Here is a 26,676-nt window from a genome sequence, read left to right on the forward strand (position 1 = left end):
CCGCAGCGTCCCCCACTTGTGCCCCCTTCGGCTTCTGGGAGTTAGCCCCTGCGTTGGGCTGCCTGTGTCTGCTACAGTGCTTGATGCTTCCAGACCGAGGCTACCCTGAGGGTTTCACCTTTGAGACTAGTGGATTGTGAGGCTGGGGGTATGCCGGGAAAACCGTGTTTGTCTGCTAAGTGGGTGATTTCTGGAAATGAGGGAGGGCAAATGCGTGTTATGACCAGGAATATGGCTCAAGTAAGCCCCAGCAGTCCCTCCCATCCCTGGTGTGGGTGGCACCTTGGAACCACCGTCCCTGCTGGGCTATGGGAAGGTCAGCATGGAGGCTGGAGGGTGTGAGACTGCAGAACTGGGCCCGGGGAGGCCAGGGGAGGGCTCAGGGCTGGTGGGCAAGTGGGGACGGGCTTCAGAGTTCTGCATGGAGACCTCAACCCCCGGCCTTCTCTTTTTTTCGCTTCTGTACTGTCCTTTGTCCCCTGTGCGTCCCTTATAGGTCTTGAACTTGTGTATGTTGGGAGGGAGACTAAAGGAAGTGGGGGGGCGGGTCCCAGCGGGGAAAGCTTGAGCTGTTCTGTCTGCTTTCTTTGAGTTTGTCCCCAGTCCATCTCTCACTGTCTTCTCTGTGCCCAGCCTCTCCTGTCTGTCTGTCTGTCTGTCTCGGGGTGGGGGGTGGGAGGGGAAAGGGGGTCCCAAGCCCCAGACCCTGGACCTGCATCTTCTTGGAAGGGTGATTTTTGCCCTCACTCCCCACCTCCCCCCCCACCCCCATTGTTCCCTAGTCCTGGCCCTTTTCCAAGCCGACCCCCAGCCTAAAGACACCTGTGTCCTAGACATGCTAGTCTGAGGGAGGAGGTTAGCCTCCACCCCACTCCCAGGAGGATGCTCTTGAAAGAAAGACGGTGCAGGCTCCTTTCCACAGTTTGCAGGAAGCATCTAACAGGAACCCCGCTTTCCTCCCCTGTTCACCCCAGCTTAAGGAAGGAGGAAGGGGATGTGCGGCTGGAGAGGTGCCTGGGACCCCTGCTCCCAACCCCTCCTTGGCTCCTAAGGCCAGCGCCTAACCCGCATCATTATCCTCCAAACTCTGCAGAAGAGCAGGAAGCTGGACACTGCCTTTGCCCCCCAGCCTTCTTGGAGCCCCCGTTCTACCTCTTCTGTTCCTAGTGCCTGTCGGGCAGCCCCTGCTTCACCCCAGGTGCCTCTTGCCGCCCCCCTTAAGTCAGCCCCTCCTCGCAGCGACCCCAGTGGGGGATGGGCAGTCCCAGGCCAAGCACGCATCGTGACCCCGCCGAACCCACTCTCCCCCCTCGCAGATCCGGAGCGGAGCAGCCCCCCCATGCTGTCTGCAGACGATGCGGAGTACCCGCGGGAGTACCGGACCCTGGGGGGTGGGGGCGGCGGGGGCAGCGGGGGCCGGCGCTTCTCCAACGTGGGGCTGGTGCACACGTCTGAGCGGCGGCACACGGTGATCGCAGCCCAGAGCCTGGAGGCACTCAGCGGGCTCCAGAAGGCCGATGCCGACCGCAAGCGCGATGCCTTCATGGACCACCTGAAGAGCAAGTACCCGCAGCATGCCCTAGCCCTGCGGGGTCAGCAAGACAGGATGCGGGAGCAGGTGAGTGGGGCCGGCCGCGCGGGCTGGGGAGGGGGTCTGCCTTGTGCGGCCCTGCCACCAGGCTCATCCTGATTCTGAGACGCCTCTGGGGCAGAGGGGGGGACGCTGAAATCTGCTAGTTGGCTCTTGGGAGCCTGAGGAGGAAAGGGATGGGGGCTCAGAGCCCAGACCTCTGCCTGCAGTCTTGGAATTTGGAGCGTGGGACTGGGCAGAGAAAGCCCAGCCTCCACCTGGGGCTGGTAGGCTGAGCAGAGGGAAGGCTGTCTGGGAGGTCAAGAGAGTGGTGGGGAGGAAGAGGGGACAGCCTCCAGGCCTGACTGTTCTGAGGGTCCATCTGGCGCTGGAGTACCTTGGGGTGGGCACCTCTGTGATGTGGCCCCTAAGGGAAGGTCGGACCTTGGGAGGAGCTTCAGAAGGCTGGGTGGGCTGTGCCCCAACAGAGCCCAGCATTCCTGGCGCCTTTCCCTCCTCCCCCATTCTTCACCCTGTTCCTCCCCCCAAGACTTGCTGTGTGAGTTTGAGCTAGAGGACTCCCCACTCTGTGCCTGGTTTCGCTCCTGTCTTCAGTAAGCCTTAGAGGGGAGTCAGGACTCCAGCTTCCCTGGTCCAGGACTCGCCTCCTTCTACGCGAGGTGCGATGCTTCCTTTGTAAAGCTCTCCCAGATCCTTGGTTCCTGGATGCACCTCTGCATCTGTGTAAGGCCTTCTTGTCTACAAGTAAGGCCTGTCTTGTCTTGGCCTTCTACTTACAGTCCCACATCGATGTGGGGCCTTGACAGCTGCTGCATGCTGGTTGTTGAGACTCAGCTGGGAAAGAGTGGAGGGGAAGGGAGTTGTTCCCATCAGCACGCCAGCATCCTTTCAGTCAAGCCTTGGGGTGTCAGTCCCTGCTCCCACAGTTGTCTGGCTCTGTCCCCCTTTCCAAGTACTGCTGGGCATGGCTGGGTAGGAGGAAGGCTGTGCCCACCCCCATCCTCACTGCAGGGAAGAAGGATACATTGGAGCATATCTGGTACTTCATCTGCCTCTCAGATCACTTCCAGTTCTGTCCAGCTCTTACCTTTTCCCATCTCTGGAGCCCTCCCAGGAGCAGAGTTGCAACTGGGATAAGGGAGAGTTGCAGATGAAAGACATCAGGCCTTCCCCCTCAGGGGTCCCTCTCAGTGGATTCCTTCTGCTGCTCTGGCTTAGGAGGAGGGGGCAAGGCCCTTTGTGATCTAGATGGGGTGAGACTTAATTATAGGGAGCACAGTGAGTCGGAAGAGGGTTTGGAGGAAGGGAGATCAGGTGGACAGCCCTGATCAGGGAAGGCTTCGTGGAGGAAGAGGTACTTAAACTAGGCTTAGAAGGATGAAAGGGGTCTGAATGGTCATGGAGGAAGAGAACAGTTTGAGGATGTAGGAAGATGGGAGGTGAGTATAGATCTGAGTTGCTTTGGGGACTGGCATAGAGGTCCAACAGGCTGATGCAGAAAGCTCAGGGTGGGAGGCCGTGGGAGGTGTGGGAGCCAGATGGTAGAGACTAGGAGGGCCATGGTTGTTTTTAGATGGTGAATAGGAGGGGACAGGGGGAGTGGCTGGAGCCAGGGGCAGGAAAGGAGGAAGAGAGTGTGTTAGGGAGGATGAAGGGAAAGGGATGGGATGGGGGTGGGGTGGAAGGAAGATGAGCAAGGCTTGTTTGCTGTCTGGATCCAGAAGGCAGACAGAAAAACCTGGGTGACAGGGAGATGTTGGTGCTTCGGGGGAAATAAGATGGTTGGGAGGGAAACATTTGGGAGGGTGAGGGACTGGAAGAGGGGAGATGAGTTAGAGGGGGCCTAGGGGTGTTTCACGGGGATGTCTGCTAGGCACTGAATATACAACTCAAGACTCTAGAAAGGGGGTTGAGCGCGAGGTGGGCAGAAATGGAAGTGGGACCTGGGGTAAGGGCAGTCACCAAGGCAGAATGGAGTCTGAGAAGAGAGGGGGCCCAGGATGGATGGGGAGAGGGGACCAGGAATGTCCTATATCCCTGAGGAAGGGGCGGAAGGCCCAGCAGGACGGCCCTTTGCACTTCTGAAGTCTGGAAACAGCCACTGGGACCATCCAGGATCTGTGGATCCATAGGGTATAGAGAACTCCTTTCCCGAGCCAGGATAATGTAACGGCTAGTGTCAGGGGTTGGAGGTGGCGAGGGAACAGGACTCCTGGGCTGCAGACCTGTCTGGGGAGGTCTGGCCAGAAAAAAAAAACATGGAGAGAGACTGGATGGCAGCCTCAAGGGGCAGCAGGCCTGGGACACAGGATGTGGGCATGTCTGAGGGCCTCCTATGTGCCTGGCACGGTCACTGGCACAGGACAGGCACTCAGTAAATACTTAGTGAATCAATCGAAGCACAGCCACTCGCAGATTTATGCCTTTATTCCTTCATTCTCATTCCCTGCCATGTGCGCAAGTGGGTAGGACCTACAGACGTTTCATTTGTATCTAAGGCGCAGAGGCTAAGCCTAGCTGGGGCTCTATACATGTTTGTGGGGTGACCAAATGAGAGATGGACGACTTTGAGGATGCTGAGGGGGAAGAGGCCTGGAGGAACCAGGAGGGGATGGGTTTCCAGTCTCCGGTGTGGTGTGGGAGAGGAAAGCGGCCTCCCTGAGATGGCAGGGAGGAAAGCGGTGCTGCAGGGCCAGAGGTACACTGGGGTGAGGCCCCCTCCTACCCATGTCTGGCTTCAGCCAGGAGGGAGTGAAGAGCTGGAAGAGGGAAGAGGTGAGGGCAGCTCCCATGCAGAATGTCCAGAGAGGCAGTGAAGAATTGACGAACAGGACTTCAGGAGTATCTGCTTGGGAAGGCTTTGACCTGGGCTCAGAGAGCCCCCAGCATGACTGGAGAGAAAGACCTGGAAACAGATGGAGGGGACGTAGACTTGGTAAGGGACTAGCCAGCGTTGCAGGGTCCCTCTGCAGTGTGAGCTCAGTGCCAAACTTGCCCCAGGACCTCCCCTCCCCGCCCTGTCACAGTCCCCCAGCGGCTCCTGCCCGCTCCCCCTAATGGGGTGTCCCCCCCTTCGCACACACAGGTTGGCGGCTGGACCGTGGACCCCGTGTGCCTCCTCAGCTCCCTCTGCTCTCACCTCCATGGCGACTCCGCCCCCTCCGGGGCTGGCCAGCCGGCCCAGGTGAGTCACCCACCTCCTCTCACCCCCCAAACCCATGGCAGACTTGGGCTTTGGGGAGAATATTTTTTTGGAAAGGGGAGATCCAGGATTTTAATTTTGCACCCCTTTCTCTTATGTGGAGCCCACATTTTCAGAAGACTCCAATGCCCTGTACTCTCCCCTGATAGTCTAATTCCTACCGTTCCCTCCCCAAAGGGAAAGGGAAAGTGTTAAGTCGCTCAGTTGTGACTCTTTGCGACCCCATGGACTGTAGCCCACCAGGCTTCTCTGTCCGTGGAATTTTCCAGGCAAGAATACTGGAGTGGGTTGCCATTTCCTTCTCCAATTACCTCCCCGAACCTGTGCCAAAGCTTGGCTCTGGGGAAGGAATTTTTTTGAGGGGGAATAGGTTAAAAAAAATTTTTTTTTAAATTCTTCTCTCTTTTAAACAGAAGTATGTCTCTCCTACCCTCCCCCACTGGTTTTCAGGAATCTCTTGTGCCCGATTCCTGCCCCTACTGCAGACCATCTCATTTCGCTATCCCCACCCACCCTCCATCTCTGAGCAGACCTAGCCTTTCCCTGATGTCTCATCAGCAGGAAGTCCTTCATGATGTCTCTCTCTCACCCCTCTTGCTATGTCCGATGCTTAATTTCAAAATTTGAAGACAACCTTGGCATCTAGCCACTTGTTCTGAACTGATTGCCTCGCTCTTCATCAAGCCTCAGTTTCCCTGATGGGAAGATGGACAGGGACACCCTGAGACAGTATCTTAAGGGCTCAGCCTCCCAGCTCAGGCCTGGACATTTCTGTGGGAGAAAAACAGGCATCTGAAGCCCCAGAGGGGAGGAGGGACCAGAGAGTCAGAGTTGCAACAGGCCAGGGGCAGCCCTGGGGAGGCCTTGACTTGAGGGTAGCAGAGGAGGTTCTGTGGCAGAGAATCTAAGAGGGAACCATTTCTCTTCCTTGTGCATCCTGCTTCCTTCCCCTGGAGAAGGGCAGGAAGTCTTGAGTTTTTCAATGAGAACGAGAAGGAAAAATGTGACAGCCTAGGAAATGGCTCCAGAGCAGGGACTCTTAGCTGTGTGTAACTCAAGTCTAGCATGAGATTGGCATGCTTGGCATCATTCACAGGGGACCCAGCTCACTGCCCTTCCCAGCTCTTGGCCCAGTACTGACTGAACTTAGGGACCAGAGATGTGTCTACCCCCAAGGCTAGAGAGCAAGTGGAATGGACTCATCTAGAGTGGTCACATGTGCGATGGAGGTCAGACTGGGACAGGGATGGGGATGAGGTGTGAGCCCCAAATGGAGCAGATGGAATGTCTTGAGTTGGAGTGATGGAGGGAAGTGAGGCTGGATTTGGTGAACTTGATGTCCCAGGTTATGGGGCCCTAGGCCTGTCCACATCTGGAATCTGCTCTGTTGGAAGGAAGGGGAGAGCTTGAAGGGGTCTTCACCCCAGGACTTTGAAGTACAGAGAACAGTGGCTGTGAGCGGGATCTTGTCATTACTTTATACCTAGTCCTTATCGAACTTCTTTCCGGATGGCTGTGTCTGAGGCCCCTTTTTGTGAAGTGCAGGACCAGAGACGTTCAGCAAATGCCAGAGTCACACAGTCGGGCAGGATCAGACGTCACCGAGGACATTTAGGCATCCTAGGTCGCCCAGGCTTGGCTGGGAATTGAATCACTGGAGAGCTAGAAGGGTCACGGTGCACCGCGGAGACCCTGGTGGGGAGAGGCTGTAAGCTCAGAGGGTGGCGGGTCCGGAGACAGGCCACTCTCCTCCCCGCCACCCTAGGCCAGATCGTTAGGGGTGGAGGCCTGAAGAAGACCCTGGGAGGGGACCGAAGGCCAGACTCCAAGTCGCAGCCCCTCCCCCGCTTCCACTAAGCTGTCTAACCTCCCTCTCTCCTGCTGCAACCCGAGTCCCGGGCGGCGGGCCGGCGTATCGGGTGACCGCGGCGACGCAGCCACCAGCCTCCGCCGTTCCTCGGCGGGGCTGCGCCGGCGGGGCCGCGCCGGGGAGGGGGCCGGAGAGAGGATGTGCACGGCGGCGCGCCGTGCCGCGCCAGGTGGAGTCGCGGTTACCGGGGCGACCGGGGCCCGGGCCGGCTCGGCGGCGGCGGCGGCTCTCGCATTGCAGCAAAGGGCACCGGCGGCGGCGGCTGCGGAGGCGGCCGGGGGAGGGGAGAGCCCGGGTGGGTGGGAGTAGGGGGTCGCCCTCCCTCCCCTCGCCCGACGCGCGACCTGGGGCTGGGGGCCCCCGCATATACACCTGTGGCCGCAGGTAAGGGGGAGCGGCTGCGGGGGCCGGGGTCGCCGCCTCGGGTTCCGCGGGGCGGGGGCGCGGAGACTGGAGGCCCTCCCACCCGGTTCGGAGGGGCGGTCTGGGGCTGGGGGCGCGCAGGCCGGTGAGGTTCCCGATCCCTGAGAAACGCCCCCTCCCCTCCGCCATCGCGTTCGCCGCTTTCCGCAGGGGACCGGCCCCTACCCCGAAATGCGGCTGGCGCCCCCTCCCCTAGCCTCAGAAAGTCATGACCTTTTCGGGGTGCGCCCTCGCCTCCGGCTCAGCGCCGGGCCCGCAGCACCACTCCCCCGCCCCCCACCCACACTCTGCATGGGGAAGGGGTAGGAGGCCGCCGGGTTCACAGGGGAGTCGGGCACGTGCGTCGCGGTGGGAAGCTGGAGCCCTCGGGGGGCGTTAAGGAGCCCCAGCCTGGGGCGGGGTGGCGGGGGCGAGTGTTTACGTGGACGCGTGTTCACTGGAGTTGAGAGGTGGGTGTGTGCGCTGCACGAGGATCCAAGGGACTGGACCTAGGGTGCGACCCATAGGGTCCCATCCCTCTCCGGAGGCTGCGTCGTCGTCGGGGCTTGAGGTCAGGGAGGGGTCATGTACTCACCTAGCCTGCAGGGGACGTCTGCCCAGGGGAGGGGAGAGACCTCAGCTGGCTGGGCTGAGGCTCCCAGGGGACACGCCCCACCCTCCCAGGGCAAGAAATGGGGAGAAAGGACCAGCTGCAGGGGGAGGGAAGAACCACTCCCCCACAAGGGTGCCTAGTGTGGAGGAGGCAGTGTGTTAACTCCTTAGCCCCGCCCCCGCAGGAAAGAAGTTGGTTCCTCTTCTCACCTGGGAGTTTGAGGATCCCCTGGCACTGCTTCCTTGGGTCTCCAGGAAGCTCCCATCCCGTATTACTGAAAGCCTGGTCCCTTCCTTATTATCCTCTTAGAAGCCATCTCATTTTGCCCCTGCTCACCTCTGACTCTTCCCTACACGTGATGACCCTCAAGTGGCTTTCCTATGCAACCCTTCCTTTTCCCCACAGTCTCACTGTCCTCTGGAAAGATGAGACACCCCCTTTCTGAGTCTGGGGGGAGGGAGACAACTTTACCCTTGGGTTGGGGAGCCAGATCTCTCTGGGCCCTTCCTGCCCCCTGTCCTCGTTCCAGGGGTTTCTGGTGCTGGGCAATTCCCAGGGAAAAGACCTAGAAGGCTGAGCAGTGTGGAGTGCCAGGAGATGGAGAGTGGTGCCAGGGAAGAGTACACAGAGATATACCACCCCACCCCCTGCCCATGACTGGTCCTGAGTTCTTGGCAATGGTTTGTGGCCAAATATTTGTTGAGAGGCCCTCTTATACCAGGCACCGTGTGGGCCAGGGCGGGAGGAGCTGACAGCCAGGAAGAGGGTGAAGAGGAAAAGGTGCTGGTGACTGGACAAGGAGAGCCCTACCTTAGCAAAGGAGGAGCCTCTGCTCCTCTCAGTCACCCAAGGCTGTCCCAGGGGTTTAATACCCTGGAAAGAGCCAGACAGGGATGCACGGCATCCCCAAGGCCCTCTCCCTACCACGGTTTTCCTCTCCAGGGACGCTGAGTTGCCAGGAGACTGTGTCTCAGCCTGGTGGGGACAAGCTGAGAGGACCATCCTTCCCACTTTCCAGAGGTGACGGAGGGGCAACATTCTGCGTGCCCTACCAGCCAGCGCCCCGAGTCCCGGGACTCTGGTCCCAGCCTCACTCCGAGTTCATCAAGCACAAAGACAGCAACTCTGCCCTCTACCCGCTGGTGGGGCTTGGCTGGCCCGTCCTGTGGCACTGGTGCCACCCAGTCCTCTCGCGTGGCCCCAGCTAGTGATCTCCCCAGGTCTCAGTGTCCCAGGGATGTGCCTAGTGTTGCCCGAGGCAGGCCCATGCTGGAGGTACAGCTAGCACGGCTGTAGCCAGGACCCATCCCTCTTCCGCTCCCAGAGATGTGAGGTGGGCACCAGTCACATACTGAGCCTGGTATGTTGACTTTGGGGACTGGGGGGGGGGGGGGGGGGCACTTTCTGCTTCTTTTGAATCAGGACACATGATTGTCCTACCTGATACATGATGTCTGGGACATCACAGGCCTGGTACAGTGGCTGAGGTGGTCAGAGGCACCATGACCTGGCTAGTCGGGGGAGGGAGGGAGGCATGCGACTCTCTCTTTGTGTGTGTGCATTGTGTGTGTGTGTGTGTGTGTGCACGTTGCTTTGTGTGTCTCTGCAGTTGTTGTGTATGCGTATGCATATGTGTTAGTGGGCATCCATGTCTCTGTGTGTTTCCGTGACTCCCTAGGGGCTAAGGCTGGCGGCAGGGGGGGTGTGTGCCTCTGTGATTCTGCTTGTAGAAGTGTGTGTGAGCAGGTCAGTGTCTGGTGTGGGGTGGGGGTGAGAATAGGCGGTGCATGTTTGTATGGATGGGGTTGGTCCACCTATGGGTATCTCTGTCTCTGAGTTTCTGTTTGTTTCTGACCGTGGCCAGCTCTTCTCCAAGTGTTTGTGTCCCTTTGTGGGTGTGTCTGTTGCTCTGGGTGTGTTTGTGGTGATGTCCTCATGGGAGGTTGTCTGAGAGTCTGTGCGCAGCTCTGTGGGTGGTCTGCACACTGGGGACATGTAGCTGGATGAGGGACGGCGGCCTTCTCTGCAGAGCTGTCCATCACCACCGGGGCTGCAGACATGACTCTCATCATAAACCTTCCCCTGCCCTCTGCCTGGCTCTGCCTCCCCGCCCCAATCTTGATCACATGTCCACTCCCTCTGCTCCCCCTTCCTTCCCCAGGCCACAGACAGCTGTGGCTAGAGCCTGTTACTCCAGCCCCTCGCCCCGCCCTCCACTCAGCACCCATGGGTGGCATGTGTCCATAGATGGTTCTAGATACTGGCTAGGGCACAGACTTCATTGTCCCCTTCCTCTGACAGGCATGTGATTATTTTTTTGCATCTCTTGGAGACAATGCTGGGGGGAGCGGTGGGGCTGTGGCCCAAATGGGATGGTCCTGGTGAGTAATCCTCTTCATCCCAGCCCTAGTGGCATCGTCCCCACCCTAAAGGTCTGAAGCCTCCTCCCAGCAGGATCCCTCTCTGGCTCCTCCCTGCCATAAAGTATTCAGGTCCACAGGACACCCCACCGTGGTGCCCTTTGCCATCAGGGACCCTTGGTGTCCCTCTCCTCTGCCAGCGGCTCTCAGGCCTAGGGAATCTCATCTGCTGGTGCCAGGCACCCCAGGGCCAGGCCATCTGCTGCCTCTGTCTCCCTGCTGAGGCTGGCACCGGTCAGCAGGGTGCCCTCAGCTTTGCCAAGAACCAGCCCAGCCTCCGGGCCACTCCTCCCTTGTCCTTAGCCATCTGGAGGGGCCTTCTGGTCTCCGGAGAAGGCAGGGTGCCTCTAGGTTATTGTGAATGAGGAGAAACCTAACACACCCATTCTGGGGGAGCAAGGAGCCCTACTCTCTCATCTGTCTGCCCACAGGACATTGCCGACGATCCCTTGCTGCCTGTGGCTTCCCATCATTGCCCAGGGCTGTGGGGTGACCGGCATCTGTCCACTTTCCCTGAAACCTGGGTCCATCATGTCACACAGGCCTCCTTGCCGTGGCCTTGGCTCCCTGCCCCCCTCTTCCACTCCCTGCCCTGTCAACCTTCCTGCGGTCCACTTCCCACCCCACCTGGGTTCACTCAAATGCTTTCTGCTTGTCCACCTTGTTTAGTTAAGTCTAAATTCTTTCACTCAGCATTTAAGGGTGCCCCTCTAGCCCAAGCCCCTCTGAAGCTTAATATGCTACTTTCCCAGGTTCTGCCCCAACCAAACTGGACTGTCCCCTCAACACACCCAGCACATGCCTGCCCCACGCCCTCTGCCCATGCCCTTCCTCCCAACCTCCAGCTGCTCATTTGTTTAAGCCCCAGCTCCAATGCCATCTCTTTCGGGAAGTTTCCCTCAGCTGGCACAACCAGATGCCATTTCTCTCATCCCGCAGCTCTGATTCATCCCTGCCAGCATCTCACGTGTTCTCATATCATGGTCATCTGCCTCTTTTTCTGCCTGTAACTCTCCGAGGACTGTTACCGTGACTAGATTGCGTGACTTAGAAACATCTGGAATGGTTCTCCCCTCCCCCACTAGCACGCCTGGAGCCTGCTCAGGGCCATCCCTGGTCTCCAAAGAGAGTGGGATGTACCAGGCATGGCTTCCTTCCTGTTCCTGGGAGGGTGGCGGGCCCAGGGCTGAAAGCTGAGTGCCAAGGGTCTCTAACCTACCCCTGGCCCTACTCTCCCCTCCCAGCCCCCACATAACCATCTCTTCTCTTATTTCCATCAGCAGCCAAACTACTGGAGTTTCAAGGTCAGTGGTGGTGCTTCTGCTTCTGTGACAACTGCATGTGCTGCCCTGCCCTCCCCACTCCCTGCACATGCTTTGCACAGGGGTGTGCATCTGCAGGGGACTGTCTGGTGTGGGTGGTGGGCCTTGGGGCTGCAGGCTGGGGCTGCTGCTTTGAGAGAGCCTGGGTTCGCCTGCCAGGGGCTTGTGGAGCCAGTGTGGCAGTTTGAGCCATCCCTACTGGGAATCTGGGTCGGGGATGCTCAGGCTTACCCTGAGACACAGGGCATTTGGGCATGAGAGAGGTATTTTCCCCTGCTTGGAGAGATAGCTGGCTCAGAGGGAGGGACTTGGATCCCATGATCTTACTGAGGGCCTTGTCCTCTGAACTCAGACTTCATTTTCCAAGCCTGGAGGAGGAAGACCCCTCCAGACAGGAGGCCTCGTGACTACAATAGGTCCCTCATCTCTTTCTTACTTTCCACTATGGAGAGAGCTGGTCATGCCAGGCAAGAGACTCACGGCCCCACACCCCCCAATCCTGTTGCCCAAGTGGAGGACTGAGCTCAAGGATGGTGCTCTCCTGCCTCCTCTGGAGAGTTCGGACCATGCACAGCTGGAGATCTGTCTGTGCCCTCCAAGGACATCCTGCTGACCCCTGGGGGAGCACACTCTGGGACCTCCCCATCTTCTTTGGCACCAGAGTTAGAACTGAACTGTGTTAGCCTGCTGCTTGCATCCTGGAGTCCCCGGTTCCTCCAATCCTGGGCATCATGACAGGGGGTGGGAGGTATACATTCCACTCTGCCAGTGCCATCTTGCTCTAAACATCTTGTTTGCATGCATCCTCCCAAAGAGAAGTTCTTGAATCAGAGAACCGCAGAATTGTAGATTCGTGGTGTCAGGCATTATAGGCTTTTTGTAGGAAGCAGTAGTGCATAGTGGTTCAATGCATGTGGCCGAGGGCCAAACTGCCAGGTGGTGAATTCCAGTCTGCTACTAACTAGCTGAGTGACCTGGGCAAGTTACATAAATTCCCTGAGCCTTGGTTTCTCTTCCATAAAATGGAGCAGTATCTACATCATAGAGTTGATATAAAGGGAAGGGACAAGAGACTGCATGTCCTAAATACAATGCCTGGCTCATGAGGAGCCTTACCTCATTAGCTGTTAGCATCATGGATGCTGACATGATTCTCCACTCAGAATCACCTTGGGAACTGTCAAAAACCTTGAACCCCAGGCTCTAAGCTCCAGAGATTCGGATTCAGTGAATGTGAGCCCTGGAGAGTGTTTTTAAAAGCTCCCAAGTGATTCTGCCCCCATCTGTGGACAGCCTTTGGGAACCTCAGATCCTAGTCTGACCACCCCTACTCAAGGTTCCCTCCGTCTGATGTCTGCTTAGGAGTCATCAGCTCCTCCCCGGAGCATCTCCAAGGACCAGTGCTCACTGCTTCCCATCTTTGGGAAGCCCTTTCCTATCTTTGAGGAGCTCTGTTTGAATTACTCTTCTGTTCTCTTCCCATCTCCCTTGTAGTCAGGAAGTCCTTCTGGATGTCTCACTTTTTCTCTACGCTGTTGTCCCAGCTCAGGGCTGGAGAGAAGCGCTATTGCGCTTTCTCTCAAGAGGGTTTTCTACAAAGGCTGTGAGAATGGAATAAGAGCCCAGAAGACCAGGATGGAGACTGGAACTGGTGGGGCAGCGAATGTGGGTGTGTCTTCTCCCAGGGTTCCCTGGGCAAGGGGCTGCCTTCTCAGTCCCTAGGATCCCTACTCCCCTTCATTCTGGCTCCTGTTCCATCTTTTTATCAGCAACTCATTTGTCCCCCCGAGGCGTTGTGGCCACCCCCTGCTCTTCATCCCCGCTAGCTGCCTCATCTTGCCTGAATTCTGTAGCTCCTCATCCACACTAGCCTGGCAACCACTGACCTTCCAGTTGCCTGGCAACCTCATGACCACCAGACCAGGCCTGGTTCCCCACACTGTGAGGAAAGAGAAGGGCACAGGCCAGCCCTGGTGATCAGCCTAGAACTGAACTGCAGGCTCCAAAGTCTGGGGCCCAGGCATCCCCCAAGTGGGCCCAGTTCCTACGCAGCCTCCCTCCTCCCCAGATCCACACCCACCTACTGATCAAAGCATTATGCTTGAAGCTGGATGCCCACTAATGTCCGCAAATCTGACCTGCAGCATCCCCAAGCTCTGGGGCCACTTTGGGGACCACTGGGCACATTGCTCATCAGAAGAAGATGCTTTCTCTTTTGAGAGTGCTAATCCGATTGGAACATTAAATTGAGTTAATAGGAAGATGGAGCTGAATTAGGGGTTAATCAGGATTTACGGAAGGAGGGAGCTGAGGAGGAGAATAATTCCTTTTTAGAGATACTTTTACTGTTTGTTTGTTTGTTTTAATTACAAAAATGAGGACTTCCCTGGTGGTACAGTGGTTGAGAATCCACCTTCCATTGCAGGGGATGCAGGTCTGATCCCTAGTTGGGGAACTAAGATCCCGCCTGCTGCAGGGCAAGTAAGCGGGCATGCCGCAACTACGGAGCCCAAGAGCTGTAACTAGAGAGCTCCAAGTGCTGCAATGAGAGATCCCCCATGCTGCAAAGACCCAATGCAGCCAAATAAATAAATATTTTTAAAAGACACTAGCATTATAAAAAACAAAAAATATAAAAATTATAATTCTGATTGTATAAAGTTGACACAGCCAGGCAATGTATAAAGTAAAGAGAAAGGTGTGTCTCAGCCCCAAGATAACCACTGTTAATGGTTTTGAATGATTTGTGGTTGTTAAAAATAGGCAATTTATTTTATTAAAAAAATACAACTGGGCAACATGATCTTTTTCTTGATAACATATATATGTGATACAGCTCATATATATATAATGTTGCATAACAGAATGATGTAGATCTGATTCATTATCTTTCTCCCTTAAATTAATGAGTTTCTGACAGCAACCAGGTTTGAGGGGAGGAGCTGGGGCAGACTGGAAGGAGCTGTGGCTGAATGAGAGCTCCAGCTCTTCAGCCAAAAGTAGATTCTTGAAGTGCAATTGAAATCAAGGTGTCCCCTCTCCTAAAGAAAGGGTAATCGAACTGTCCCTGGGGCAGGGGATGGTCATTGGATGACACCCTTCTCTAGCCCCAGGCAGATATCACCCTCAGCTGTAGCTTCAGGACAAGGGCTGCCATGATGAACTGGAGGAGGCCTTTCTGGGCGGCTAGCCAGGCACGTTGGCCATGTGGCAGCATGTGCCATGCAGGGAGGGGCTGAGGCCTGGCACTTAGGCCATGTGCTTGTGTGGGCTGAGATGTGCACTGCATGTACTAGGCAGGTAGTCTGAAACTGGAGGGTCCAGTTTCAGGGGTCCAACTGGTTTGGGGGGTTTTGGGGTGGTTCTTCCAGTCACCGTAGGTCCAGGACATTGTGCCCAGCTATGTGAGGCACCATGCCTCCCAGAACTGGGATCCCGGGGTCCCTAGCTCTCTGCTTCCTTCCTGGACCCTGTTTCCCACCCCACTCCAACCCTCTGAACTCCAAGAAGGATAAATTCATCACTCACAAAACCGCCACTTAATTAATGTCTGGAACTAATGCCCCAATTTGCTCAACGATTCTGCTGCTCACCTCGGTGACAAATTTGTGTTGTTGTTCTTTGGAAGCTTAAAATAGCAGGCGTGCCCATGGCTCCCTGCTCAGATGGTTTCTTGTCTGGCTTCCCAGGGTGCCTGAGTCCTCTGCCCAGTCCTTTCCTGCTGAGTGTCCTGGGGAGACCAAGGCCCCAAGAGTTTGGGGAACTCTCCTGCAGCCACACAAGTCTGAAATCCAGGAGACCCTCCTGTGTGTGTGTGTTTCTCGCTGGCTGGCTGGGGCTCCCCAGGCCGAGATGGGGGCAGTGGGCAGAGCAAAGGGGGCTCATGCCTGATTTCTCTCGCCCCACCCCATCCCTGCAGACCCGCAGCTCACGCCACACTCAGGGAGCCCAGCCTGGGCTGGCCGACCAAGCGGCCAAGCTGTCGTACGCCTCAGCCGAGTCACTGGAGACCATGTCAGAGGCCGAGCTCCCCCTAGGCTTCAGTAGGATGAACCGCTTCCGACAAAGCCTGCCCCTCTCCCGCTCAGCCAGCCAGACCAAGCTGCGCTCACCAGGTACTGCCTGTCCATCTTCCCTCCTGGCCACTGGCTCCTCCCTCTGCTCTGCTCATCCCGGCATCCTCCCCCTCTCCTTGACCGCTTCGTCTCTCCTCAACCACCTTTCTAGGAAGACTCTGGCTCCCCTCCCCCACCCCATCTTCCCGCCCACCCCTCCTCCTCCAATCTCCTCCCTCAGGGCCTCTCCCTCCTCAGCTGCTCTCTCACCCGCCTTCCCCACCTCTCTTCCCTCACTTCTCTCTGCCTCCGCACCCCTTCCCTGCCCTTCTCTCCCTCTCTAAGCCTCCCCTCTCCCACCCCCTGCAGCAGCCCCCCTTTCCTTCATTCCCCGCTTCCTTCATCTCTCCCCTTCACTCTCAGTTTCTGCCCCAACTGCTCCGGCCCGCAATTCCATTTCCTCGTCTGGACTCCAACCTGCCTGGGGTGCCTTGAGAGGCCGGCAGCATGAGGAGTGCCTGGGTGCACCTGCACTCCGGGGCGGCGTCCGGCCTCAGACCCTGCCTCTGCGGGACCAGCGGGACTCCCGAAGGCTCCCCGAGCCGCCGGCGGGGTGGCGGTGGCGGCCCCGACACCAAGGGTGGCGTCTCCTTTGCAGGGGTGCTGTTCCTGCAGTTCGGGGAGGAGACTCGACGCGTGCACATCACGCACGAGGTTAGCAGCCTGGACACGCTGCACGCACTCATCGCGCACATGTTCCCGCAGAAGCTCACCATGGGCATGCTGAAGTCGCCCAACACAGCCATCCTTATCAAAGATGAGGCTCGCAACGTCTTCTACGAGCTGGAGGACGTCCGGTGGGCGTGGCCCCGGGGGGAATGGGGTGGGCTCCCCTTTACTCCTCCTCCGATGGGGGCTCTAAGCCACAGGTCATTCCCCAGCTGCCTCCTCACCTAGCCTCAGCCCTTTTCCCCTCTTCTCCCGGAGCCCTACCGCCCCGTCCCTTCTTCAGTCATCTCGGGCCCCACCGCCTCCCCTTTAATTCATGCTCCCCTGCTGGTTGGCCTTGGCTTGAGCTAAACTGAAAACAGTTCGTGAGGCCGAGGTAAACGGGGTAGAAGATGCTGGTTGTGTGTTGGTGGCAGGCAGCCTGAGATCCACTGAGCAAGGAGTTAAGGGGTTGGAGCTCGCGGCCCCTCTTGCCACCCCTCTCCCTTTTGCCTGGAGGTGCCCCCTCTCATCGCAGGGCTGAGGGATGGTGACCCTCTGCACCCCTTCCTCCCCCTAGGGACATCCAGGATCGCAGTATTATCAAAATCTATAGGAAGGAGCCACTCTACGCCGCTTTCCCTGGCTCACACCTCACCAACGGGGACCTTCGGGTATGGCTGGGGTGGCCCAGGGCATGGGGGAGGCTGGGCAGATGGGTCCAGGAGCAGAGTCTAGCCACTTGTCACCAGGAACCAGGGACAGCTTTGGAGAAGGGAACGTGGAGGCAGAGGATGGCCTTCGTTAATTGTGGAGTCCTGGAGGTGTCCCTCCCCTCATCTGCCACTTTTCCCTCTGGTCAGATCAGGATTTCTCAAATCTGCCTCTAAATATCCTAGGAGACAGCTCTCAGGAACCGCCCCTTCCTTCTTTGCTTTCCATCCCCCACCATGGGGTGAGCTGGAGGTTGCTCTTCTCTCTGGTGCCTGGCCCTCTACCACTTCTTCTTCCGTCCTGGGAACCCAGATGGGAAAGCGGTCGAAGATGCAGCAGGAGGGTGGGAAGGCAGAGAACAGAAGGGACTTCCTCAGCGTCTGGTTGGGGCGGGGAGCTGCTGACTCCTTAAGCAGGAGGCAAGGGATCCCCTTTGTGACCGGCTCGTGGGGTTCTGGCATTGTCTTCTGCACAGAGAGAGATGGTGTATGCGTCGCGGGAGTCGTCGCCCACGCGGCGCCTCAACAACCTGTCGCCGGCGCCACACCTGGCCTCAGGCTCGCCGCCGCCGGGGCTACCATCGGGGCTGCCGTCGGGCTCGCCGTCGCGCTCGCGCCTCTCGTACGCCGGGGGGCGCCCGCCCTCCTACGCCGGCAGCCCGGTGCACCACGCGGCTGAGCGGCTGGGAGGCGCCCCGGCCGCCCCGGGCGTCAGCCCGAGCCCCAGCGCCATCCTGGAGCGGCGCGATGTGAAGCCGGACGAGGACCTGGCGGGCAAGGCGGGCGGCATGGTGCTGGTGAAGGGCGAGGGCCTCTACGCCGACCCCTACGGGCTGCTCCACGAAGGCCGCCTGAGCCTGGCCGCGGCCGCCGGCGACCCGTTCGCCTACCCGGGCGCCGGTGGCCTGTACAAGCGCGGCTCCGTGCGCTCGCTCAGCACCTACTCGGCCGCCGCGCTGCAGTCCGACCTGGAGGACTCGCTGTACAAGGCGGCGGGCGGCGGCCCGCTCTACGGCGACGGCTACGGCTTCCGCCTGCCGCCCTCGTCGCCGCAGAAGCTGGCCGACGTGACCGCGCCCCCCGGTGGGCCCCCGCCGCCGCACAGCCCCTACTCGGGGCCGCCCAGCCGCGGCTCGCCGGTGCGCCAGTCCTTCCGCAAAGACTCGGGCTCCTCGTCGGTCTTCGCCGAGAGCCCCGGAGGCAAGACCCGCAGCACCGGGGGCTCCTCGACGGCCGGAGCGCCCCCTCCCGAGCTCTTCCCCGGGCCTGGGGAGCGCCCGCTTGTTGGGTTCGGGCCGCCTGCGCCAGCCAAGGACACAGAAACCAGGTGAGGGAGGAAGCTAGCGAGGCTCGGGGCTGCGCGGCGGGGAGAGGGGGCACCGCAGAGTCCGTGGCAGACGGGGCTGTGTCTGAGACCTGGGAGTCCTAGACCCGGAGTATCCTTGCGGAGTTACCAGAGTCTCTTGGCTGCGGCAGGGCAAGCACAGGACAGACATTTCATTTGCCGGCCCCAAGGGATGGATGAGAGGGCCCCAGACAAGGGGCCTGGAGACCTGGATTTGCATCTGGTCCCTGAGCCTTAGTTTCCCCAACTAGAGTTGAGGCTGAAGCAGAACTCTGTTTAATGCCTTTCCTGCTCAGGCAGGAAACGTGCCGCCATGAGAGCTGTCCAGCACAAGGCCGGCTGAAGTCCACTGGGGAGGGGGAGCTTTTAAGAAGTGGGGATGAGAGGGGCACATTTCTTTAAGTAGCCTCTGAGTTGGGGAACTCTTGCCTGTCATCCAGCTTATTGCTAAGGGTGCAAGGCTGGAGGAGGTAGCCATAGCACTGACCTGCCCCCTCTGCCCTCCAGCAGCGCCGCTGAGAGGTGAGGAGACATGATACATTCACATAGCTTTCTTGTGGCCTGTGTTTATGCCAAGCTGGGCAAACCCAGCTCCTGCCCGGTCTAGTGGGGGAGACACAGTAAAAAAAAAAAAAGTTCTTCCCTTGGCAGGGTGTACTCCTAAGGCAGTTGGGTACTCTGGGATGACTTCAGAGAAGAGGTAGGGAGAAGGGTGTGCCTAGCAGGAGGCATACATGTGCCGAGGTCCAGAGACGCCTCGGTGGGGCCCATTAGGGAGCTAGTGATGAGAGATGAGTCTGGAGAGGGAGAGGGTGACTGTCAAATGGGGAAGGGCATTTCCATTGTTACGTGTGGGGGAGGGCTGTGGACTTGATCCTTAGGTGTTGAGGCCCTTTGAATTGTCTGTGTGCTGGTGGCTCTCTAATTATCAATCTTAGGAGAGGGGGGCTGGGCAGGAGGGACCCCATCCCAGAGATGGGGTTGATCAAGGCTACCGTCTTCCCTAGGGAGCGCATGGAGGCCATGGAGAAGCAAATTGCCAGCCTCACAGGCCTGGTGCAGAGTGCCCTACTGCGAGGTTCGGAGCCTGAGACCCCCAGGTAAGGTTCTTTTCCCAACACCACAGCCAAAGGCCTGTGGTTGGGGCAAGAGGAAGGGAAAGTGAGCAGCAAGAGCCCTGGGCTCAGCTCTCCCCATGTCTCATCATGGTGCCCGGGGTGAATCCTTCCCTTCTCGGGGACTCCATCCTGAGTCCAGGGGACTGGAGGAGTCTACGTTAAAGTCTTACCCAGCTTTGACGGTCTGGGGCCAGCCTGGACCCCGTGATGGCCATCTTTTCCCTGTACCACAGTGAGAAGATTGAAGGCTCCAATGGAGCAGCCACCCCCTCAGCACGTGAGTGGCCCTTTCTCCCTCCCCCCGAGGTCCTTGCCCTCTCTTAGCCTCTCTGGTCTTCTAGTCGGTAAAGGGGCTACGTCACCAGGCTTCAATGGGTAAATGAGTAGTCACCTTAGCCCAAGTTGTCTCACCTGGTGCTTTGCTCCCCTCAGAAAGGCTGGCCACTGGTTGGGGCAGGGAGCCAGAGCCATGCTTCTCCCTGGCTACTGTGTGGGGCCACGAGTGGGAAAGAACTTACCCCGATTTCTCCCAGCTCACGATCTATTCGCTTTCTCCCATCTTTGTGGTCCCTGTCTGCAGCCTGTGGGTCAGGCAGCCGGAGCAGCGGGGCCACCCCAGTGTCCGGCCCTCCCCCGCCTCCGGCCAGCAGCACCCCTGCGGGGCAGCCCACTGCCATCAACCGTTTGCAGATGCAGCTGCACCTGCGTGGCCTGCAAAACAGCACGAATGACCTGCGCAGCCAGCTTCAGCAATTGCGAAAGCTCCAGGTACCAGCACCTCTCCGGGGCCCCGCCCCCTCAAACCCCGCCCTACCAGAACCCACCTACTTGCCGAAACTCCTTCCCAAGTCTGCCCCGTCCTGAGTCCCTCGCCGTTTACTGGGCTGCTCTCCGAAACCTTCCTCGAACTCCCGTCACCTCGCTGAATCTCTATTCCCTCACCAAGCCACCACCCCTGGCCCGTGTCCCCCTCAGCGTGCCCTCTTTCCCTTTCCCTGAATCCTTCCCGCCCTCCTGGAGCCCTAGCCTACCCCACTGAGCCCCCTCCTCCTGTCAGTATCCCTCAGGGCAGTCCCAGCCCCTTCCCTTCTCCCATTCTTTCCCCCCTCACCTCCCTTGGGCGGAAGCCTTTCCCCCAGATCCCCTCAGCGCTACCTTCCCCGGCCTACTCTGCTTGGCAGATGGTCCTACCAGTCAGGAGCCTGGCATCCGTGTGCCCGCTCCTCGAGAGTGCCCCGGGGCCCATCAGGTGAGAATAATGAATAGAGACAGGCTGGAGAAGGGGCAGAGAGTTGCCATCTGGGCAATGGGTAAGATGTCGGCTACCCCCTACCATTGCCTCAACTCGGCCTTAGAACTAGGTTCAAGTGTTAGTTCTGTTCCGGTCCCAGCCAAGGAAACTCTGTCAAACCACAGTGCTTGAGTCTTTCATCGAAGCCACAGCCATGCAGTCTCAAGGTGGGCAGGGCCCTGGTACGGTCATCTCTTGCCCTCAAATATCCCTTACCCCATTCTCCGGCCTCTATATTTCCCCAGAAACCTTGTCCTCTTCCCCCGACCCCTTCGCTGCAGCTAACTGCCACAGCCAAGCAGCCGCACCTTCTGCACTGCCCAACTTGGCACTCCTGTCTCCCTCCACCATCCCCAAGCCATTCTCCTCCTGCCTCTATGCATCCCCAGAAAGTAACCCTTGGCCTGTAACCCCTACCACCCCACCCTTTCGCTGCTGCTCACGGCCACAGCCGAGCAGCAGTATCGTCCGTGGAGTTCGCCCCGCGGTCGGGCTGTCCTGTGCCCACCTCCTCCCAGCCCTCTCCCCGCCTCGCGCCTCCATTCTTTCACACCCCCGTCCACCGGCCCATCTGCGTCCCGCAGCTACAGAACCTGGAGTCGCTGCGCGCGCTGCTGAAGGGCACGGAGGCGGAGCTGAGCATGCGCGTGTCGGAGGCGGCGCGGCGGCAGGAGGACCCGCTGCAGCGGCAGCGCACCCTGGTGGAGGAGGAGCGGCTGCGCTACCTCAACGACGAGGAGCTCATTACCCAGCAGCTCAAGTGAGGGTGCACGCAGCGGCTGCGGGGAGGGCTGGGAGTGCGGCCTCCGTGGCCCGCAACCTGGTATCCCGGGGAGGGGCAACTCCCTTCTTTCTGACTCCCAGGTGACGTGGCTCTGTTCTGAAGCCTGGTTTTCATCTCCTCTGTGGTCTGATGTCTCTGTGACCCACAAATCTTTGACCATCTGGCAGGAGTCCTATTTTCTTTTGTTCTGGCTTGATGCCTGCTTTCCTTCCTGCAGCCTTACTCTCATGTTTCCAGATGCCCGATTTCACTTTTGTCCTCTGCCTGCTTTCGTTCTGGCCTGTGATCCTTGCATACTGATCCTCGAGTAGAGTGTTCCGGTGGGCCAGCTTGTTCACTGTTGCCACCCTCACCAGCTCTTAGACCAGATGTAGCCAAGGAGAACCCTCCTCCCATCCCACTGCTGCTGAAACAGGGCTCCAGGAATAGAGAACACCCCGCCCCCAAAGACTTAGACATGCAAGGGTTAACAGAAGACAGTCCTCTGATCCAAATTTAGTAAATAGCTGTCTGGCCAAGATTCCATTGTCTGGCACCGTTGCAAGGAGAGGCTGCCTTCCGATGTCCGATGTCCGCTGTCTGTCCACTGAGTGAGCAGCCCCAGCCCCCTGCAGCTTTCCCTGGTCAGTCCCTGGGTCTGAGACAGAGGCCCTGCTCCTCCGCCTGGTCTCCCTCTTGGCAGCACAGGGCATGAGGGGCCCGAGCTCCAGCTCCAGCTCTGAGCAGCTGGGCCATCAGAGCAGTTTCTGCCCTTCTCTGTGCTTCAGCTTCATCACCTGTGCCCAAGGTTAAGCTTTTCATAGTTCTTTCCAGAGGGGGCTTTGGCTTCTACGGGTCAATGACTCAGAACCAAAGAAGACTGCTCAGAGGAACCCAGCTTCCTCAGCAAAGTCATAATTGGCTGTATCACTTGCAAGGGGCTCCTTGAGAAGGGTCCCTGCTCCTCAGCCTCGAGCCCACACAGCCTGGAGGTCCATGTTCATTTCAGTGATGCACAGGGCAAGATTCCCATGACCCCTTGTGGCTGAGATGAAAGAAGGGGCCATCCCACTTGGAAATAAGCTGGTGTGGCAGTCAACTGCATCACCCCTGCTGTGAAAGCTGAGTGACAGCTCCGGTCAGATCTCCAAGTAGACTGATGGCTACCACCACACCCCCTCCCCACCCAGGGAATTCCATTTACCTAACGTACCTGTCCTCTTTTCCCCCTTTTTTATTCAGCACAGAGGAACTGGATTGGAATTTTCAAAGGGAACTTTACTGAGACATTAAAGGAAAATAAAAGGAAATATAAAAGTACAGAGGAGACAGGAAGGATGAAAGAACGTATTTATGCTCCTGTCATATGAGTGTCTGGTCCTCAGCTTCCTGGGGCCTCAGTTCTCCAGGAATACACAGTCTCCCTATGCATTGCCCTGCTATCAAACCCATTGCTCTGACTGCTCACTTTAGAGAGCTTAGGGGCCGATACATTGCTTCCGGCAGGATTCTCCATCTACTTTGAAGGTGGCTTTTTGGGTGGAATCTGGACTGGGCTGCACACCGGTGCTGCAGTGGCTTTGGCTTGACCAGGAGGGGCCTCCTTGCCTAGTTTCCATAGCCTCCCCGGGCACTGGATGGCCTGCTGGCCCATCCTTTCCCCTGCCCTAGCTTACCAGCCTCTGTCCACTTCCTCGGCTTCACTCTACCCCTTCCTTTTGCCCTGGCATCTTGCTAGAAGTTACAGCTGGTTCTGTGCTCCACTCAGCTTGGTTTACTCACCTGTAGCTCTAGCCAAGTGCATTGTTTAGATGTTGCCCTTAGAGGCAGCCTCCACTGACTGAGACCTTTGGCCTCTTGAGTGTAACATGGCCCAGCCCAGCACCAACTTTATAGGCATGTGACCTGTTATTCACACGGGGCCCCATGCTTGTGAGGGCCCGTACTTGGTTCAGTGCTCTGCTGTCATTATCTTGAAATTCTTAATTTTTATACCAGGGGCAAAATCTTTATTTTGCTTTGGGCCACCTCACATTTTGTAGCTGGTTCTGCCCTGGTCCTCACCTCTCAACTCTTCCAGAACTAAACCTGGGTCTGGAAAACCCCACCACTTTCTGATCCCAATGTCTAGACTTGCTCTGATTTGGATTTTCTTGCAGAGCCTGCTCAGGTTATGGACCCCCCAAACTTTTGCAGATTGTACGATAGGAAGACTGAGGTGCTAATTGAGCCTAAGGGGGGCCTAGTGGCTTTCCTCCCTGCAGTCACTCAGGGACCCAGGCTAATGCCTTCCAATAAGGCACATCTTCAATATGTGCCTTCCAAGATTACCCACAGGGTCTCTGTCTTTCAGCCAACAGGAAGGGGAAGTGAGTGCGGAGGAGCTTACATGGGAGGATTTTAGGGAGCCAGACCTGGAAACAGCATGTACCACTTCCACTCATCTTCCATTGGCTAGACCTTATTTGAATGGCACTTCTACATGCAAAGGAGGCTGGGGAATGTACTTACTTGCAGAGTATCCGAGCTACTTGTTTAGTTGCTAAGTTGTGTCTGACTCTCTGTGACCCCATATGCAGTACATCAGGTTTCTCTGTCTTTCACCATCTCCTGGAGTTTGCGCAAACTCATGTCCACTGAGTCGGTGATGCCATCCAACCATCTCATCCTCTGTTGTCCCCTTCTCCTCCTGACCTCAATCATCCCCAGCATCAGGGCCTCTTCCATTGAGTAGGCCCTTTACATCAGGTGGCCAAAAGATTGGAGCTTCAACTTCAGCATCAGTCCTTCCAATGAATATTCAGGATTGATTTCCTTTAGGATTGACTGGTTTGATCTCCTTGCAGTCCAAGGAACTCTCAAGAGTCTTCTCCAACACCACAGTTCAAAAGCATCAATTCTTCCATGCTTAGCCTTCTTTATGGTTCAACTCTCACATCCATATGTGACTACTGGAAAAACCATAGCTTTGAGTATATGGACCTTTGTTGCCAAAGTAATGTCTCTGTTTTTAAATATGCTGTCTAGGTTTGTCAGAGCTTTTCTTCCAAGGAGCAAGCGTTTTTTAATTTTGTGGCTGCAGTCACCATCCGCAGTGATTTTGGAGCCAAGAAAATAAAGTCTGTCACTGTTTCTACTTTTTCTCCATCTATTTGCCATGAAGTGATGGGACCAGGTGCCATGATCTTAGTTTTATGAATGTTGAGTTTTAAACCAGCTTTTTCACTCTCTATCAAGAGATTCCCTGATAGCTCAGCTGGTAAAGAATCCGCCTTCAATGTGGAAAACCTGGATTTGGTCCCTGGGTTGGGAAGATACTCTGGAGAAAGGAAAGGCTACCCACTCCAGTATTCTGCCCTAGAGAATTCTATGGACTGTATAGTCCATGGGGTCGCAGAGAGTCGGACACGACTGAGTGACTTTCACTTTTCACTGTCCTCTTTTAACCTCATCAAGAGGCTCTTCACTTTCTGCCATTAGTGTGGTGTCATCTGCATACCTGAGGTTGTTGATATTTCTCTCAGAAATCTTGATTCCAGCTTGTGATTCACCCAGCCCAGCATTTTACATGATGTATACTCTGCAAGTAAGTTAAATAAGTGGGGTGACAGTATACAGCCTGACGTACTCCTTTCCCAATTTTGAACCAATCCATTGTTTCATGTCCAGTTCTAACTGTTGCTTCTTGGCCTGCATACAGGTTTCTCAGGATACAGGTTTCTCAGGAGACAGGTTAGGTGGTCTGGTATTCCCATCTCTTTAAGAATTTTCCACAGTTTGTTGTGATCCACACAGTCAAAGGCTTTAGTGTAGTTAATGAAGTAGAAGTAGATTTTTTTTTAAATTCCTTTGCTTCTTCTATGATGCAGTGGATGCTGGCAGTTTGATCTCTGGTTCCTCTACCTTTTATCTGGAAGTTCTCGGTTCATATACTGTTGAAGTATAGCTTGAAGGATTTTGAGCATAACTTTGCTAGCATGTGAAATGAACTCAGTCATACAGCAGTTTGAACATTCTTTGGCATTGTCTTTCTTTGGAATTAGAGTGAAAACTGACCTTTCCCAGTCCTGTGGCCACTGCTGAGTTTTCCAAATTTGCTGGCATATTGAGTGCGGCACTTTAACAGCATCATCTTTTAGAATTTGAAATAGCTCAGCTGGAGCTATTTGTTCCACTAGCTTTGTTCATAGTAATGCTTCCTAAGACCCACTTGACTTTGTACTCCAGGGTGTCTGGCTCTAGGTGAGTGCCCACACTATTGTGGTTATCTGGGTCATTAAGGCTTTTATGTATAATTCTTCTGTGTATTCTTGCCACCTCTTGTTAATCTCTTTTACTTCTGTTAGGTCTTTGCTGTTTCTGTCTTTTATTGTGTCCATCTTTGTATGAAATGTTCCTTTGGTATCTCCAGTTTTCTTGAAGAGATCTCTAGTCTTTTCCATTCTATTGTTTTCCTCTATTTCTTACTCTGAGCTACTATTTGTATGTAAACTGGAGGTAACAATGGTTCCCACTCCCAGGATTTGTTGTGAGGATAAAGTGAGGAGCTGAATGTGCGCCTGGCACGCTGTAGGCACTTAGTACAAGATACCTCTTTAACTGGTAGTGCTGACACACAGGATTTTGGCCTTGGCTCCAGTGTGGTCTGTTTTTTCACCCACTAGTTGGATGAAGATACATAAAGCATGCTGATAAGATTTGCTGATGCACAGAGCTTTGAGGGGGAGCAAATCTGTTGGATGGTAGAACTGAGATTCAAAAGTTGTTCCTCCCTGGATTGTTGAGCTGAAATCCAACAGATGGGATTTGACAGGAATGTATGTGATGTCCTGCATGTGGGTCAGGGATATCAGTGACTCAGATGCAGGACTGGGATGACCTACCTGGGCAGTAATTCCTTCTTTCACTTATTCATTCCTTCCATAATTACTTACCAGACCTCTGTTCTGCTCCAGGCACCATGCCAGGTGCTGGGAATCAGAGATGAATCAGAAAGACAGGGTATCTTATTTTCTGCCTAGAGCTGCTTAGCCCAGCAAACAGGAGCTCCAGGCAGGAAGCAGACCCCCAACACCAAGTGTAAGGGGAGGGTTTCCCACTGGGACAGGAGGATGAGTGGGAGTTAGTCACACGTGTGTGTTGGGGGTGGGGAGGTGGTGGTAATGGAGTGTTCTGGGCAGAGGAAATGGCATCATAGAAGTCCAGGGAGAGGGACTTTCCTGGTGGTCCAGGGGATAAGGTCCACGCTCCCAATGGAGGGGGC

The 26,676-nt window shown here is 56.6% G+C and overlaps 1 protein-coding gene across 1 annotated transcript in view; it reads left to right on the top strand.

The window, feature by feature from the left end:
* Window positions 1-26,676, top strand: part of SRCIN1 (SRC kinase signaling inhibitor 1) — a 73,207-nt gene that overhangs the window by 24,903 nt on the left and 21,628 nt on the right. Inside the window, exons 2-12 of the mRNA XM_040245541.1 lie at window positions 1,317-1,618; window positions 4,677-4,775; window positions 11,379-11,402; window positions 15,340-15,535; window positions 16,134-16,332; window positions 16,764-16,857; window positions 17,373-18,223; window positions 19,249-19,341; window positions 19,593-19,636; window positions 19,940-20,127; window positions 21,235-21,410. Coding sequence (XP_040101475.1) covers window positions 1,317-1,618; window positions 4,677-4,775; window positions 11,379-11,402; window positions 15,340-15,535; window positions 16,134-16,332; window positions 16,764-16,857; window positions 17,373-18,223; window positions 19,249-19,341; window positions 19,593-19,636; window positions 19,940-20,127; window positions 21,235-21,410 — 2,266 coding nt within the window. The remainder of the gene's footprint in view (window positions 1-1,316; window positions 1,619-4,676; window positions 4,776-11,378; window positions 11,403-15,339; window positions 15,536-16,133; window positions 16,333-16,763; window positions 16,858-17,372; window positions 18,224-19,248; window positions 19,342-19,592; window positions 19,637-19,939; window positions 20,128-21,234; window positions 21,411-26,676) is intronic.

Source organism: Oryx dammah, unplaced genomic scaffold (assembly GCF_014754425.2).
Source record: "Oryx dammah isolate SB20612 unplaced genomic scaffold, SCBI_Odam_1.1 HiC_scaffold_8, whole genome shotgun sequence".
Classification (NCBI taxonomy): Eukaryota; Metazoa; Chordata; class Mammalia; order Artiodactyla; family Bovidae; genus Oryx; species Oryx dammah.